The following is a 16332-nucleotide window of genomic DNA, read 5'->3' as shown; positions in this document are numbered from 1 at the left end:
GTCAAGCGGATCCTCCGCTACATTCGTGGCACCCTCGACCTCGGCCTTCAGCTCCACTCCACGCCGGCCACCTCGCTCACTGCCTACTCCGATGCGGATTGGGCCGGCTGCCCCGACACACGCCGCTCAACATCTGGATACTGTGTCTATCTCGGCGACAACCTGGTATCTTGGTCCTCCAAACGCCAGGCCACAGTGTCTCGCTCCAGTGCCGAGGCGGAGTACAGAGCGGTGGCGCATGCCGTGCCCGAGTGCTGTTGGCTTCGCCAGCTTCTTCTTGAGCTTCATCGTCCCCTTCCGTCAGCGATCGTTGTTTTCTGTGATAACGTCAGTGCTGTTTACATGGCTTGTAACCCGGCCTAGCATCGCCGCACGAAGCACATCGAGATCGACATCCACTTCGTTCGTGAGAAGGTGTCTCTCGGTCAGATTCGGGTTCTTCACGTGCCATCTTCACAGCAGTTTGCCGATGTCATGACGAAGGGGTTGCCGTCGCACCTCTTCGAGGATTTTCGGTACAGTTTATGCGTTCGACCGACGCCCAAACTGCGGGGGGATGTTAAAGTGTGACTTTGTATAGCTAACATCGCATATTCCCATTTGCATACGGTTGTACATATACGCGTATAGGTTCTTTCTTGGTCTCTAAGACTTGTAATCTTGCTATAAATATATGAGCTGATCGCGCCTTGAGAGGCGTCTTCCCTCAAACCAATTCTCGTTTATACCAGCGCAGGACGAACCAAGTAAAAACTCCACCACCAGCAATGGAGAGATCCGAGCGGGGTTTACCTTCACGCCGATGAACCGCCTCCTTCCTTCGACATCGCCCGCCCAGAACGGCTCCTGCCTCACTTCGCCTCCTCCGCCGTAATTGCCACTCTGCGTGGTCGCCGAGCTCGCTTGCAAGAGCAGCTCCCCACGGCCGACGAGCCGCGCGGGAGAGCAACTCGAAGCACCAACCACCCGCGATGCTGAACCCCTCCCAAGAGCACCGATTTGGACTTCAGCGAGGCAGATTTGGGCAGGCGCGTCGTCGATTTGGGATGTCGATTTGGGCGAGGAGGAAGGAGAAACCGCCCACACCGCCGAATGGAGAGAGTGTCGTTGCGGGAGGTGGAGAAGACACCGATAATGGCGGGCCCCACCACGCACGAGACGTTTCCCCCCGACCAGATCAACGCGCGCCGTTTCGCCCCGACCAGTTTCCACCTGGTCGCGATCGCGATGCATCCGACGACTATCGAAGGGTGTGCTCGGGAATGTTAAAAAGTGCAGCTGCACTTATTAGAATTTGCGTATATTAAAAGTACATTACGGGCTAACTAGAAAAAAGATCCCACAAAAAATCAGATACGTCTATCCATTAGTCTCGTGGACCTTTATTTAACTTGCCATTACGACGTTAGTCTTTGTAATAGATCCGCTTAATCTAATGTGTAAATAAAATTCTCACGGTAATCCATTGACTATACATATATGCGTGCAATCTATCAACACATAGATGTGATGTGCAAGGAAAGTCCATCCGAATAGAACATGTAAGCTATGATGGAAATTCTCATATACCCAAAATCAGAAACATCTGACCATTAGATTAGTGGACCTTCGGCTCGCTTCAGTGTTGGTAGTCGTTGCTAGGTGGTCTACGGATCTGGATGTAATTTCTATTATTTTTGGTATTCGTTGTACTGCCATGATTGAAGATGTATAGATCGAAAATTTTCTTGCAAAAAAAGATTAGTGGACCTTTATTAAACTTGATGTTGCAAGCATTAGATCTTCGTAATAGATCCTCTTAATCCAATGTGTAAACAAAATCCTCACGGCTATCCATGGACTATAGGTATGTGAAATCTATCAACACATAGTGACGTGCAAGGCCCCATCCAAATAGAGCATGTACGCTAGCTGTGATATAAATTCTCACTAGACCATGAAGGCGCGCTTTGCCGCGCCCTGTCCATTTTAGGAAATGAAAATATCAAATGTTGAATAAAAGTTGGACAATAGCTATTTTCATAATTTCTGAATATTTGAATTACAATGGGTCGATATAGATGGTAGCACCTCTCATAAAATAGTCAGAACTAATGTACTCACATAATTGCTTTAGCTTTTTGCATTTTCTCTACATCGCATTCACGAAGAAATTGTCGAAAAAGTACCGAGTGAATAATTATAACACTATATTCTATAATGTCTACCATCCTCTAGTTTTGGCAAAATTCAACCATAATAGGAATGTCAAGTTCTCAAGTAATTCGACACTTTGCATCTATAGACTTGGCTATCTCATCAAGTTTGTACAAATTAAACCTTCATATTTTTAAACCATCTGTGTTTGATATACTATGATCATGGTAAAAAAGAAAAAAAATACAACACTGCATTTAATCAAGCTGAGAGCAGACAAATCAACTATTAAACCAACCATATGAATGCCTCGCCACCAAAGAAGTGAATTTCCTTTCTGCAAGGGAAAACACATTTTATGGAAAAAGAAATCAATGCAAACCGTTTGTAACTAAACAAAGGAACTGCTAAAATTTCAGAAAAACTATGGACAAAAATAAGATGAGCAACAATCTTGACAAAAAGATGAACAATTATCTCTTGCAGGATAACGGTTGATATCTAGATGAACTTATCAATGTCATGCCCTAGCATGCTGAATCATATGAATGTTCTTAAGAAGGTGATAAACAACGAACACTTTTATATCCTCAGTTTCAGAAGGAAATGCAATAGAAAATTAGTTTCTTGTAAAAAAGATACGTGGATGGTATTAGCATAGCTGCACACGAGAGGAACAATGTGCAAATTTAGTACCGACCCAAACAAAGTAGAAATAACAAATCAGTAACTGTTAGCAAACTAAGAATGAGAATAAACAGAGGACTTGTCTTCCTGCCGAAGTGGATTCTCTACGTGCAAGGGCATGGGTGGCGATAAGAGGATCATGGTGGCGGAGATTGCCGCCAAGAGGGGAGGAGAGCCAGAGGGAGTTGAACCCCTGCTGCCTGATATAAGTTTCCTCACCTAGGGTATGAAGCGGTTGCGGGCTGCAACACACACCATGTCCTCTTCGACCTTGGATGCTTGCCCCAGCCCACAACAGAAAAAATGCAAACAGGGAATAACGAACCTCCACCAGAGGATGGGAATCGTTGCAGGACTGCCTCGCCATTCTGCCGCCGTCGCCAGAGGATGAGCACACGCAGCGTCGGGGGAAATCGATCGATCGAGAAAGAGAGACCATGGGGCAGGCCTCGTTTACCATTCACGATTGGTCGACCCAATCAAGGAGAGAGTACCCAGGTCAACCTGCGGAGTAGCGGCCCGATTACAGGGTGAAAACGTGGAGACCGGAGTGGTGGGATGGACGAATAGATCTGGGCCATTCTTAACTATAATTTGACGGTTAAATGCGTCAAATCGCTGTGGAGGCTCGTAGCTAGCTGTGTTATACTGTTTTTTAAAATACCCATCTGTATTTAGGAAATTGACCCTTTCATTATTATTTTTGAAACGAAATTCAGTCCTCAACTGCATCTGCTGACCCCATGCATGCATAACTTGGTACCTTGTACCTGATCAACATATCATTGATTGTAGATGAGTGTATAGAGTCAAGAAAAAGGCAGATGACTCGATTGATAGGTATAAAGCATGTCTCATTACAAAAGGTTTTGAACAACATTATGGTTTAGAACTTTAGATTATGAAGATACCTTTAGCCGTGTTGTTAAAGCTGCAACCCATTAGGCTTGTGCTATTTATTGTTGTGTCTAGGGGTGAAGTTTGGAACAGCTAGATGTTTATAACGTATTTTTGCATGGCGTTCTAAAAGAGGATGTTTACATGAGACAACCACCTGGCCACCTGGGTATATATATATGCAGACCAGAAAACACCCCACTGTGTGTGCAAGCTCGACAAGGCTCTTTATGGTTTGGAACAAGCACCGATAGTATGGTACTTGAGGCCGAGTTCTCAGCTAAGGCATCCTGGTTGATATCATTTTATTTGTAACAACAAACAAACCACACGAGCTTTTTATAGTGCGTGAATCTCATACGTCCACGGTTCCAAATTAACCGCAGTTGGAAGTTTGTCTCAAGTCTACGAAAGTGTGTGTTTGGTTCGCTGGTTTCATCCTATAGTCGTGTTACAACGCGACTCGATAACGTTAATTATAGCTGCATGGTTCGCATTGGCTTGTAGCCAGTTGCCGCGTAATCAAAGTACGACTCTGTTCATTGTCGACACGATCAAAATCTATGGTAATGGGAGCAAAAATCCGGCTTGACACTTGTTTTGAAACGGTGGGGTTACGTTTTACTCCCTCTGTTCCGAATTACTTGTTTTGGATTTGTCTAGATACGGATGTATCTAGACTGATTTTAGTGCTAGATACCTGATACGTATTTTAATGCTAGACTAGATACGTATGTATCTAGACTCATTTTAGTGCTAGATACCTCCGTATCTAGACAAATTCAAGACAAGTAATTCGAAACGGAGGGAGTAGATTTGGGCAAGCATGAATATAATTTGATTTGATGAAACAGACGGCCGCTCCAAAAAAAAACTTGAAACAGACCGAGTGGCTGAAAAACGAAAGAAAAACACGGACCTATCTTCCTCGGTAAGGCACCGCCTCTGCCGCGGGCACCACCAGAGCACGCCACCCCGTCTGACATGTGGCCCCGCCGCACGCCTGCAACGGCACGCCGCACCGCCCCGCTGACACTGCCAGTGGGCCACCCATCCAGCGTCCCTCCCCCACTCTCTTCCCCCGTCCTCGCCGCTCCGCCTGGCGCCACTCCAGAAGCCCCGACCAAAAACCCACCCACCGCCGGGCAAAACCCTACCCCCCACCGCCCCCGCCACCGCGCGATGGTCGTCTCCTTCAAGCTCTCCCGCCGCGGCCGCCGCTTCTACCCGCCGCCCCCCTCCTCCGCCCCCGCCGCCGACGCCTCCGACGGGTCGCCCAAGCCGCCGCCGTGGGAGGTGAGCACCCTCGCCTCGCCACGCCTCCACCCTCCCCATCTCCCCATCTCCTTCGTATTATGGGATTTCGTACGGCACGAGCGCTCACCATCTGACTCAAACCCGTGCGTGCAGGCCGCCGCGGCGGGGCCGGGGCTCGGCGGCGACGCCATCGCCGCCCGATCGTCCGTGCGCGGCGCCGATCCTGCCGATTTAGGTGAGGCCCCGAGCCATCCGCCCGATTTCGCGGCGACACGTTTCGTTGCTCTGTTGTTCCGGACCCAAATGTTGGTGAAAGCTCTCGTGCTGCAGGTCTCGAGCCGTCGTTCGCGCTGAACCTGTTCCCGGATGGGTACTCGGTCGGCGGGATCGACAAGGTCTGTGTGCGACGACCGCTGCTACATGTTTGTTTGTGTTGTTTGTTATACTTGATGATGCTCTGTTGCTCATGGCCGAATCTGTTGGTTTCGGTGCTCTGTTGCAGGGGATGCTTGTGTTTCTGATTGGTGATGATCCGGAGAGGAAGCCCTACAACAGGGCATCCAGATCTCTGCTCTCTGTACGTATGGTGCCCATCTCGTTTTTCTCTGAACTGTCAAGGGGAGAGGGGGTGACCTGGGGCCTGGGGGTAATTAATCATGAATCGATTTTCAAGTTACAGAAACAAGGTAAAAAGTGGGTGAGTAATTGCACTACGGAGTGGGTGCTAGACTTCGCATTCCATTCCTGTGCAACAAATTTATGGGCGCGCCGGAGGCGAACACACAGACCATGGCAGGGCATTGTGACTGTGGCAAAATTTGTTGTCCACACTATTCTCTTGTGCTGATGAGATCAGAGTAAAGTGTTACTGTGCATACATTTCATAGAGCCACTGAACATTTCATATTTTTGGGATTGCACATTTTATTTCTTTTATGGTATATTCTTTCTGTGGGGGAACCACCAGATAGCTTTGGTTGCATATTTATTCCCAGAAATTCAGAGCACCCTTAACAAGTTATGCTGTCCTGACTCCAGATGGTCTTCTTATTTCTGTGACAGTTTCTTGTAGTGCATCATTTGTGGATTTTATACTTTTATAAATGTGTTCTTACAGGATATTGAGTATGGCTGCTTGCCTAAAGATATATTGCATGGCATCCCTTGCAAATTCCAAAATGGAATTGTTGTTTGTGAGGTTAGCTCAAGTCGTATCTTCCAACTTCAGTGTCTGTATTATCTCTGCTTATGTGGGCTTTCTTTACATTGTAACACACCTAGGTGCGGGACTACAGGTCCTTCCTGTCGAATGGGGATGATTCTTCAGAAGACGACTTCCCCATAATGAACAGAATTGCTCTTAGATTGGGGACTGAATGTGTTGTCAATGATCTATCTTTGATTGCGGATGCTTCATGGACTTATCACGAGCAATTGGTCAGCACCTCTGTAAACCTGGAAAGGCAATGTTTAACTGTCATCTACTATTTCCAAAATCCCACCTGATTTAATTTTCTTATGCATATTTCAGATTGCTGAGTCGACCATCATTAATTCCTTGCAACCCAGGCTTAATTTGGACCCCAAGCCATGCCTTGAAAAGCTATGCAACTCTGTTAAGAAGGTACCCCTGTTTTCAGTTCCTGGATCCTTACTCTATTCTTTTGTTAACTTTAGAAAGCACTGCAACTTAGCTTGTGCTTTTGTGCCAAATTGTATGCAAATAGATTGATTTAGGTCTACATAAGGGAAGACGACGAATGAAAGAGACGTCTCCTCTCAATACTTCTCCTGGCCCTCCTGACAAATGCAAGCCCAAGGAATGCAACTCCTGTGAAGGTGCAGCAGTATGCATTGAGAATTCAGCTCTAGAAGTGTTGCCAAGCGGAATACTGAGCTGCTCGCCAGTGAATTGTCCATCACCTCCCCAAGTTAACACAGCAGTATGCATTGAGAATTCAGCTCTAGAAGTCTTCCCAAGCGGAATACTGAGCTGCTCGCCAGTGAATTGTCCATCACCTCCCCAAGTTAACACAGAAGTATGCATTGAGAATTCAGCTCTAGAAGTCTTGCCAAGCGGAATACTGAGCTGCTCGCCAGTGAACTGTCCATCACCTCCCCAAGTTAACAGTGCCAAATCAACTGTAGTGTCTGATCCCGAAGATACTACGCAATGCTCTTCTACCATTATCAACAGCTCTGCTTTCTGTGATAGGGAACAAAGTGCATCAAGTACTCCTGCTTCTGATAATTTTCTTCAGAATCATGATCAGCAGGCGGACTTAGCTATCGTGAAGGTTGATCATAAAAAGGGGCCATTGCTAACAGAGACAGTTCTACCACAAAAGAGAAAGGAGTGCTCGAATCTTCTACATCAAAGGCTGTTTTCAGTGAAAAGTCCAAGGTTGAGTTCCCAAAGTTCCGATGACCAGTTTCAAAAGTCAGCGGGGGCTTCAAATAAAGAAGGTCTTATGCTAGGATCTCCAAAAGAACCGTCGGTTGAGGACAAGGTAGATCAGGCAATAGGCAACAAGGACATGGAAGTACATCAACAGAAGTCCTTCTCAACTCCTTCCTTGAACATAATAAAGGATCCATGTTCAGAAAAATTCGCCGAAAAGGTTAAGCAGGGATCTCGGAAAGAACTGCCAGTTGAGGTTATGGTAGATCAGACCATGGGCAAAAAGGACGTAAGATTACAGGAACAGAAGTCCTTCTCAGTTGTCCCAACAACTCACCCACTTCCTTCCTTCAACATAAATGATCCATGTTTAGAACAGTTCCCTGAAAAGGTTAAGCTGGGATCTCCAAAAGAGCTGCCGGTTGAGGTCAAGTTAGAACAGCCAATTGGCAGAGGAAAGGAAAATGAGCCCCTGTCAATACTCCCGACCACTCTTCCACAGTATTCCTTGAACAGAAACAGTCTGCATATAGAAAAAATCCCTGAAAAGGTTCACTCTTCCGATACAAGGATGAGAGAAAGTCATCTGGTCTCATGTGTAGATGTGGACAATCACGGAGGAGAGCTCAAAGACAGTTCAGTGACCTCTGTAACCTCCTGCAATGCAAGTTCAAGAAATGCAGACGACAAACCTCACGAGGATAAAGCTTCTACGGAGCCCCAACCTATTACTTCAAACATAAAAGTATCAGGAACTTCTACCATTTCTCTGAACGAGCAAGTCAATTTTGAAGGGAACGGGCAGAAACAAGCTGATATTCTGGTCAGGCGTTCGTTTGAGGACAGAAGCTCAAAAGAGCCAGGTGTTACTGATGGTACTAGTAGTCAATTTGGTATTTCTCCAGATATTGAGGTGTGCATTGGACACCCTTTATATAACATTGAACCTAACATAGAAAGGATTCTATCAGAGGTTATCCTGACCACCCAGAGGTGTTGTACAACTTCACTCTGTACTTCTCATTTTAAGTTGGATTTTTTCGGTAGAACTGGTGCCAGAATTATTGAAGTTCTTTACATTGTTCATTATTCTTTATCTAGGCATGCACCAGATGGGAATGCTGCTAAAATTGATGGTCTTGAAACATTGACGCCAGTGAATTCCTGCTCACCATCTTGTTTCATTCGGTATGAGGGTGCTGAGGGAAGTCCATACATGCGGGAAGAGACCATTTCATGCTGTCTATCTAGGAGAACGAAACATACTCGAAATATTAGAAGCTTTGTTTTTCACCGTGTACAGTATTTCTGTAGAGGTGGGTTTATTTCTGCTTGTGCACGCATATTCTTATTTTGCGCTTAGTTCCACTCTTGTTCTAAAGCATCACACATGGCAGGTATAGTTGATCAATCTCATTACATACTTTGCCTTCTTGAGTCTGAATCACCGGATGACCATCAAATAGCTGTTGAAATGATATCAGGAGATGAGCGTTTTCACATCGCTACTCTTCCCACTTCTGTGAGTACTATTTTAATTCAGTTTTACAATGCAAGAATAATACTGTAATGCCTCTTCATCTCTGTCTCCTCCATGGTATGCTTCAGGATCAAGCAAAGAAGTTTGTGGATCAATTCATTCTTCTGGTAAGTAAGCATTGTCTTCCAAGGCATTCATTCTTTTGACGGTGAAGAAATTGAACCTTTCTGTCTTTGTCTGGGTAAAAAGACATTCTGTCTGTGGCCACTTGCCACTAGTCACTGACAACAAACTATAGATATATGTTTAAATATCAGTATTTTTTATTGTTTACCTGTTGTGCATATTAAACTAGTTGCTGCACTGGATGATTTATTTTTTTAGGAACTGTCTTCCTCGTATACTGAAATAATATTTCAGGTCTATTTCTGAGTTTTGGGTTGTATATGCAGATGAAACGCGATGGCTACACACTATGCAATTCTACGGTCTGTAATGGATTCTCTGAACTCACACAGGTAAGATGAGGATTCCTTTTAGTACTCGCATTTTCAGTAGCACTCTCTTCTCGCACATTAAGATTTCCCAGATATTTTCCCATATCGACACGCCACCTTTTGCATCACTTACTCGAATGCGCCATCATTTTTCAGCAATCCACAGATGTATCTCAGCCCGGCTATCTGACTGGAGAACATCCACAGTACCAGGGGTTCTCGCCTTCTGTTGCGAAAAGCGTTGTGATTAATGAATGTAAGGATGCAGGTTTTGCATCGGAGAAGAGGCTCCCAGATGTACATGCCAATGCTCGGCAGCAAGGGAGCCAGCAGTGGGGACTGCCAGATGTACATGCCAATGTTCTGTATCAAGGGAGTCGGCAGTGGGGCCTGACAGACGGGCATGCAAATGCCCAGCACGAAGGGAGTCAGCAGTGGGGGATGCCAGATGCACACAGAAATGCCATGCAGCAAGGGAGTACTCGGCAGCGGGGGCAGTCATATGCGCACACAAATGTTCCACAGCAAGGTGGTAACCAGCAATGGGGGCAACCATATGCACGCAGAAATGTTCCGCAGCACAGGAGTAACCAGCAGTGGGGGCAACCATATGCACATGCAAGTGTTCCGCAGCAAGGGAGTTACCAGCAGTGGGGGCAGCCATACGCACACGCAAATGTTCAGCAGCAAGGGGGTAATCAGCAGTGGGGGCAAACACATGCACACGGAAATGTTGGGCGCCAAGGGAGCCAGAAGCAATGGGGGCAAGCATATGCGCACACAAAAGTTCGGCGCCAAGGGAGCCAGCAGCAATGGCGGATGTCAGATGCTCATGCAAATCCTCTGCGTCAAGGGAAACAGAAATGGTGGCTGCCAGATGATCATCATAGTTCAAAGGCTATGCACCAAGGGAGCCAGCAGCAATGGGTACAGCCAGAGCAGCAACACCCAACGCCGGCAAACGTCGACGCATCCCACTTCTCGAACCCCGGTTACCCAGTTGAGCAGCAGTACAACAGCAGAGTCTTCCAGGACCAGAGGCGGGCACCATTCTCAGGCGGGGCGTGCTCAACGGATCAGCACCAGCACCACTACTACCCCCAAAGCAGACAGGATACACTAGGAGGGTCCGGCGAGAGACACACTATGACCACAAGTATGGGTGCATGCAGCTATGGCCAGTGGCACCAGACTCCGACTCCACCCCCGCAGCAGCACGACGGCAGGACGTACCGGTGGGGTTTCCAGGATTTCGGCAGGCAGGTGCAGATCAACAACCTGCCTCCAATGCAGGCCGGGAGGAGCGTGCTGCTGTCGGGGCTGCACCCAACTGGAAGCCCGCAGACGACCTCTCCGACCACCGGCTCCGATGGCAGCGTCACAAGCACGTTCCTGGTCCCTCCCAGCAGCTACCACCAGTGCCCGCCGCCGCCGCCGCATGGGATATGCTGAAGGGCGATGTTATCAGGCATGGTTTCGTTGGCGCGGCGTGCTTTTGGTGCAGGTTAAAAGCACAGGAAGTACTTGCAACACATACTTTGCGGATACTTTGTTTCGATGAAGTTCCTTCTTTTGTCTCGCGCTTCGCTGGTTGATATATAGCAGGTGCACAGTGGTTTGTCTATGCTCTGGTAGCTTTAGCCTGATGGCTACATTTTTTGCGGAGTACCAAGGGGTAGGACATGCTTAGGATGGGCTACTGATGTTTTTGCTTGCAGCATTCTGTCATTGGCAGCTTGGTTGCTTGAGGCTCCTCCTGGGCGGCTAATATTATACAGTATGGATTATGGAAACTTTGTTCAGGAATGGAGTTCTTTCCGTTCATACTTTTTTTTTTGAAACTAGGCAAAAGATTTGCCATTTTCATTGATTAAGAGAGAAGTTTTAGAGGTTAAGGCCAAAGGCCGAATTACAACAATCACTCTCGCGGCATTATGTTATTCAAATGCCTTGTTCCCGCAATGCTTCAAAGTGAGGTCTCTTCTTTAATCCTAGCAAGGACGACTCCCACTGGAACGGCATTATTATGAAAGACTCGTGCATTCCTCTCTTTCCATAACTCCCAGAAGATTAGCAGCATCAAGGAAGCAAGCGGCCTTCGCGATTGGGTCTTCTTGTTAGCATTGTGGCTCCACCACTCTTTAACAGAAGTCGCGTCACTCCAATCGGAAGGATGCACATCATGGAGACCAAGCCAATCTTTGATCATACGCCAAACTCTGATAGTGTATCGGCATTGAAATAGAAGGTGGGCCGCCGACTCTTGAACTTGCTTGCATAGTGGACAAAGGTTACAGTTTGGCCACCCATGACGCTGAAGCATGTCTGCCGTCCAAATTCTATTGTTGATTGTCAGCCATGCGAAGAACTTGCATTTAGGAGGCGCCCAAATCTTCCAAATGGTTGGAATCATGGCCGTGTCAGTATGGCCATAGAACTGCGCCTTATAGGCCGACGCCGCCGAGTAGTGGCCGTTAGTAGTGAACTTCCAAGTGATAGTGTCCGGCGTGTTGACGTCAAGGTGGACATGCGAGACCCTCTCCCAAAGGGAGACAAATCTCAGAGAGGTGTTGAACTGTAATGCCCTGAAGAATGTCCACCTGGGAAGTCCAGAAGTTATCGTGCAGAGCCAACCGAACCGAGCAATTCTTCTTCTTCTTCGACAAGTCATAGATTTTGGGAGCTATGTCCTTGGGCCTAATCCCATCAAGCCAAGGAGACTCCCAGAACTTGGCACGCATGCCATCCCCAACTTGGACCTTGGTAGCCCCGGCAAAGATATCTCGGTCATTGTCATCACAAGGGGTTCCCAAGCCAACCCATGGCTTATCTGGGTGAAGCCACTCGTCCCACAGCCACCGAAGGCGAAGGGCAATGGCAAATTTGTCAAGGTTTAGGATTCCAAGACCTCCATGCATCTTGGACTTGCACACTTGCTCTCAATTTATCTTGCATTTTCCACCAGTGACCTTATCACAACCTGCCCAGAGGAAAGCACGTCTGAGGGCATCAATTTTCTTCTTGACCTCCACTGGTAAATCTAACGCCGTCATGTAGTAGACCGCAATTGCTGTGAGGACCGACTTTACCAAGACAGCGCGACCCGCTGAGGCAACATGCCTCCCCACCCAAGGAGTGAGTTGGCCTGCAACCTTGTCCTCAAGGGGCTGGTAGTGAATTCTTTTCAGTCTCTTGACAGGCAAAGGCAACCCAAGGTATTTCATCGAAAAGGAGCATCGCATGGCCGGGAAGGATTGGAGGATATCCGGGAGATCCACATTTTCGCAATGGATTGCACTACTAGGAAAAACCTTATACACAGAAGTTTATCAGTAGCGCGGTTTAAAAGTGGGCGCTACTGCTAATTAGTAGTAGCGAGGGGTATAAAAACCGCGCTACTACTAAGTTGATAGTAGTAGCGAGAGGTATAAACCCACGCTTCTACTAAGTTGTCTCAAACAATGCCCCTGAAATAGACCATGGTAGTAGCGAGGGGTGTAAAACCGGCGCTACTACTAAGTAAGTAGTAGTAGCGCAGGTAGACTCCCATGCTACTACTAAGCGTGTCCACCCCGACCCGATCCACTGCCACCCCCACCACTCTTTCTCTCTCTCTCTCTCATCCCTAAAAAACTCTCTCACGAACTCACCTCCGTCCACCCCACCCTGGCTCGGCTCCTCTCCCCACGATCTCCTCGCCGCCGCCGCCACCCAGTGGCAGAGGCACCGCCCAGCGACCCTGGGCACTTGCCCGGGCTCGCTGGCTCCTCGATGGCAGCGATCCTAGCGATAATAAAGGGCTAAATTTGTTGGGTAGTTGGATTTACCCGGGCAAAATAAATCTGGGCAATCGTTTCTCACATGTTCACAACCCAATAGTACAACAGTCTGCAGCCCAGGCCCAAACAACTTCTGTTTCACGAGTGCAGGACGCGAGCGAATTTGTACGATCCACGGATCGATCGCGCCAACTCCTTGTCCCTTCGTTTCTCATAGGCAGCCAGCGCACGGACTGGCGACAGAGGCCGACGGCTGCCCTGGAGACGGCTAGAAGCAGGGCCGGCGGCGAGCGGACTCCAAACACCGATGAACTCTACCTCGTTCCTCAACCCCTCCTTCCTCTCATCTTTGAATAATTGATCTTGTCTGGCCGGCCAGGGATTGATTCATTGATAGACCTAGGGTTTAAGTTTGGGGTTTTTTTGTTGGGGACAAGAGAAAATTGTATTTGTGGGTGATGGATACTGTAAAATCGCAGTATTTCGGTGAGATCCTCCACCAAACTATCCCGTACTTGCATCATAGTTCATACTTAGATGCCATCTGCAGTTCTGCATATAGATTCTGATAGAATCTACACGTATTTTTCCTTATGATGCATTGATCTTCATAATCAGTGCATATGTACAAACCCTTGTATATGGACTTTTTGTCACTACTTTAGATCTAAATGATCTTATATTTCTTTCAGGAGGGAATAATACAATACAAGTAGTTGCTGCAATGTTCCGTGCTATGAACTTGTTACTTGTTGTAGCTCATTTTCTTTTTTATCATGATGACTTTTCTAATGATGACCGTGGAACAATAGGAGAGCAACTTCTCACTTATATAAGTCAAGTGAAAAGGCATGCTTCTTTTACTAGTTGTGGTGATGTTCAAGGTTTGTCCGTGAAGATGGTTCAAAATGAGAAACATTTGGTATTTCCATTGGTATACAAACTTATTGAGCTGGCTTTGATATTGCCGGTGTCATCGGCATCTGCTATGAGAGCTTTTTCAGCCATGAAGATTATTAAGAATAAACTGTGCAGCAAGATCAATAATATGATATGTTACACCGAGCGGGAGCTATTCAAGTCAGTTGATGATAACGATATTATTTGAACATTTGCTGAAATGAGTTCTAGGAAAGGGCATTTGCCTCGTGATTTTCCTTAGTGCAATGTCGATATGTTCCATTCCATTTGACCATCTCTATTCTTGCTTTCGATTTTGAATATATTCAGATCTCACAACTAAATTTGTTTTAATACAAATCCATTTTTAATCTTGTAGTGCCTTGTAGGACTTTGGCAACATGGCGAGTTTGCCTCTATGCAATGCTGGTTGTATGTCTTTCTTTTGGAAAAAAATGAACAAGTGAAAGATGCTTTTGTCATGGTGAAAGAAATGGCACAGTCACATCTGGTGACATCTGATATGTATAGTTTTACTTTTGTTGCCAACATGACGAGTTTGTCTCTATGGAAGGCTGGTTATGTATCTTTTGTTGTCAAGTCTCAACTTTATTTACTATATGAAAATGATATTGATATTATATATTAGTTCATTTCAAAATTACATTTTGTGTGACTATTATATTTATGTTTTCACTTGGTGGTATATTATGATGCACATCCAAATAGCTGTTTTTTGAATTCTAGATTATACACTTAGGCTCAACTTGCCCAGGCTCCAAAAAAGTTCTGGCTCCGCCCCTGCCACCACCCACGCCGGCCGGTTCCGGCGAGCACCGGCCGCGCGCAACACTCCCCCAAGCTCCTGCCTTCCTCCGCTCCGATCCCCATGGAAGCCACCGCCGCCGCCTCCCTCGCGCGGACCCTCGCCTCCTCGCTGCTCCCCCGCAGCTCCCGCCGTAGCCGCGTGCGCGTGGCCGTGGCGCCGGAGCGGCGGATGAGGGGTAGGGCGGTGCTTGGTCAGTGATCCGTCGCCGCCGCTGGCTTTCCTCCTCCCCTCTCCTCTGCCGCCGCCGCTGGCTTTCTTTCCTGCGAGCGGGGATCGTCCGTGATCCGTCCGGAGCTCACTCCCCGCCTCCTACATGCGTACGTGCTCGACCCCCTCACCTCAATCGTCCGTGATCCGTCCGCGATTCATGCTCGGACATGGCCAGGCCCCCTGTTCTTGATATGGCCTAGTAGATATCTAGTTCCTGGTGTTCAGGTCGCGTGGCTTAACGGCCTCCCCCTGAGCCTAGTTGGATTTGTTTCAGGTGCTGCGTTGATTAGGTCCTGGATGATTGGGTTGGGTACTGACCTCTGTCTGTATGTAGCAACAGATACAGGAGAAGTTTTCTGTCGGATTAGTTTACAGTGAATTTTCAGATGACCGAGTTTAAGATTGAGAATTTGGTCAAAGCTAGGCTTTAATCCTAGGGGAAAATCTATTAAAAATAAAAGGAAGAACAAATGAAAGCAGGGAACCAGACAGTCCCTACGCAGACGTAAGGCCACTTCAGATTCACACCTCCTCCTTCAATTCAGAATTCAGAAATTATAATTCCTCTGTTTTTTATTTGCCCATAAAAATTGCAGCCAATTCAAAATGCACACACTATAATCTTAATGGAACTATTCAGTGCCTTCTTGACCTGGTTGACCATCTATCCTTTGCCCTCGTCATCGATATAACATCCAGTGTGTTCTGTTTACGCTCGTCTAACATGCCATTGCTCGCCAAACTGAATGTGGGTGGGAGCAGCATCAATAAACTAAGTCTAGCATGCCATTGCTCTTATCGTCATACCACTGAACTGTATTGTTGAATTGGATTGTGTAGATTCATTTATGGATGTTTATCCACCATGAACGAACAAACTCTAGGGGCAAATTTATCCCTTTTACCTTTTATTTCTTAATATATGCATTAAACCATGCCTCTTATGATTTTGGCTTCTCAAGTATATTTTTATTGTTTGTGCGTCGTGCATCTACGCTTGTGGAAATATTACAGCCCCACTATTAGGAGTACAAGTTTAGTCCTGACAGACTGGGCGTAAGTGGATTGGTTTGCCTTTTGATTAGTATAAGTAGATGGTAGCAGACCTGGAGAAGTAACATTGGATCTTAATATCTCATGACATTGAGTAGAGGACAAGAGATCGGATGAGTCTTGTTGCCACATATGGTTCGGATGGTCAAAGTAGATGGTAGTTGGATCCGAGCACCCAGTCAGTGATGCTCTGCCGCCCGATTTAA

At 46.8% G+C, this 16332-nt stretch overlaps 1 protein-coding gene across 1 annotated transcript; it reads left to right on the top strand.

Moving 5' to 3' along the window:
* Positions 1-4902: 4902 nt before the first annotated feature.
* On the top strand, positions 4903-11157 carry LOC123056601 (uncharacterized). The gene is made up of 12 exons (XM_044479947.1): positions 4903-5212; positions 5308-5372; positions 5480-5554; positions 6095-6175; positions 6259-6414; positions 6509-6601; positions 6705-8371; positions 8480-8694; positions 8776-8900; positions 8987-9025; positions 9311-9376; positions 9512-11157. Exons 1-12 carry the CDS (start codon positions 4903-4905, stop codon positions 10805-10807), a joined length of 4188 nt encoding a protein of 1395 aa, XP_044335882.1. The 3' UTR covers positions 10808-11157.
* Positions 11158-16332: the final 5175 nt, after the last annotated feature.

This window comes from Triticum aestivum, chromosome 3A (genome assembly GCF_018294505.1).
Source record: "Triticum aestivum cultivar Chinese Spring chromosome 3A, IWGSC CS RefSeq v2.1, whole genome shotgun sequence".
NCBI lineage: Eukaryota > Viridiplantae > Streptophyta > Magnoliopsida > Poales > Poaceae > Triticum > Triticum aestivum.
Note: the sequence above shows the minus strand (reverse complement) of the source record. Positions and strands in the feature narration are given on the sequence as shown.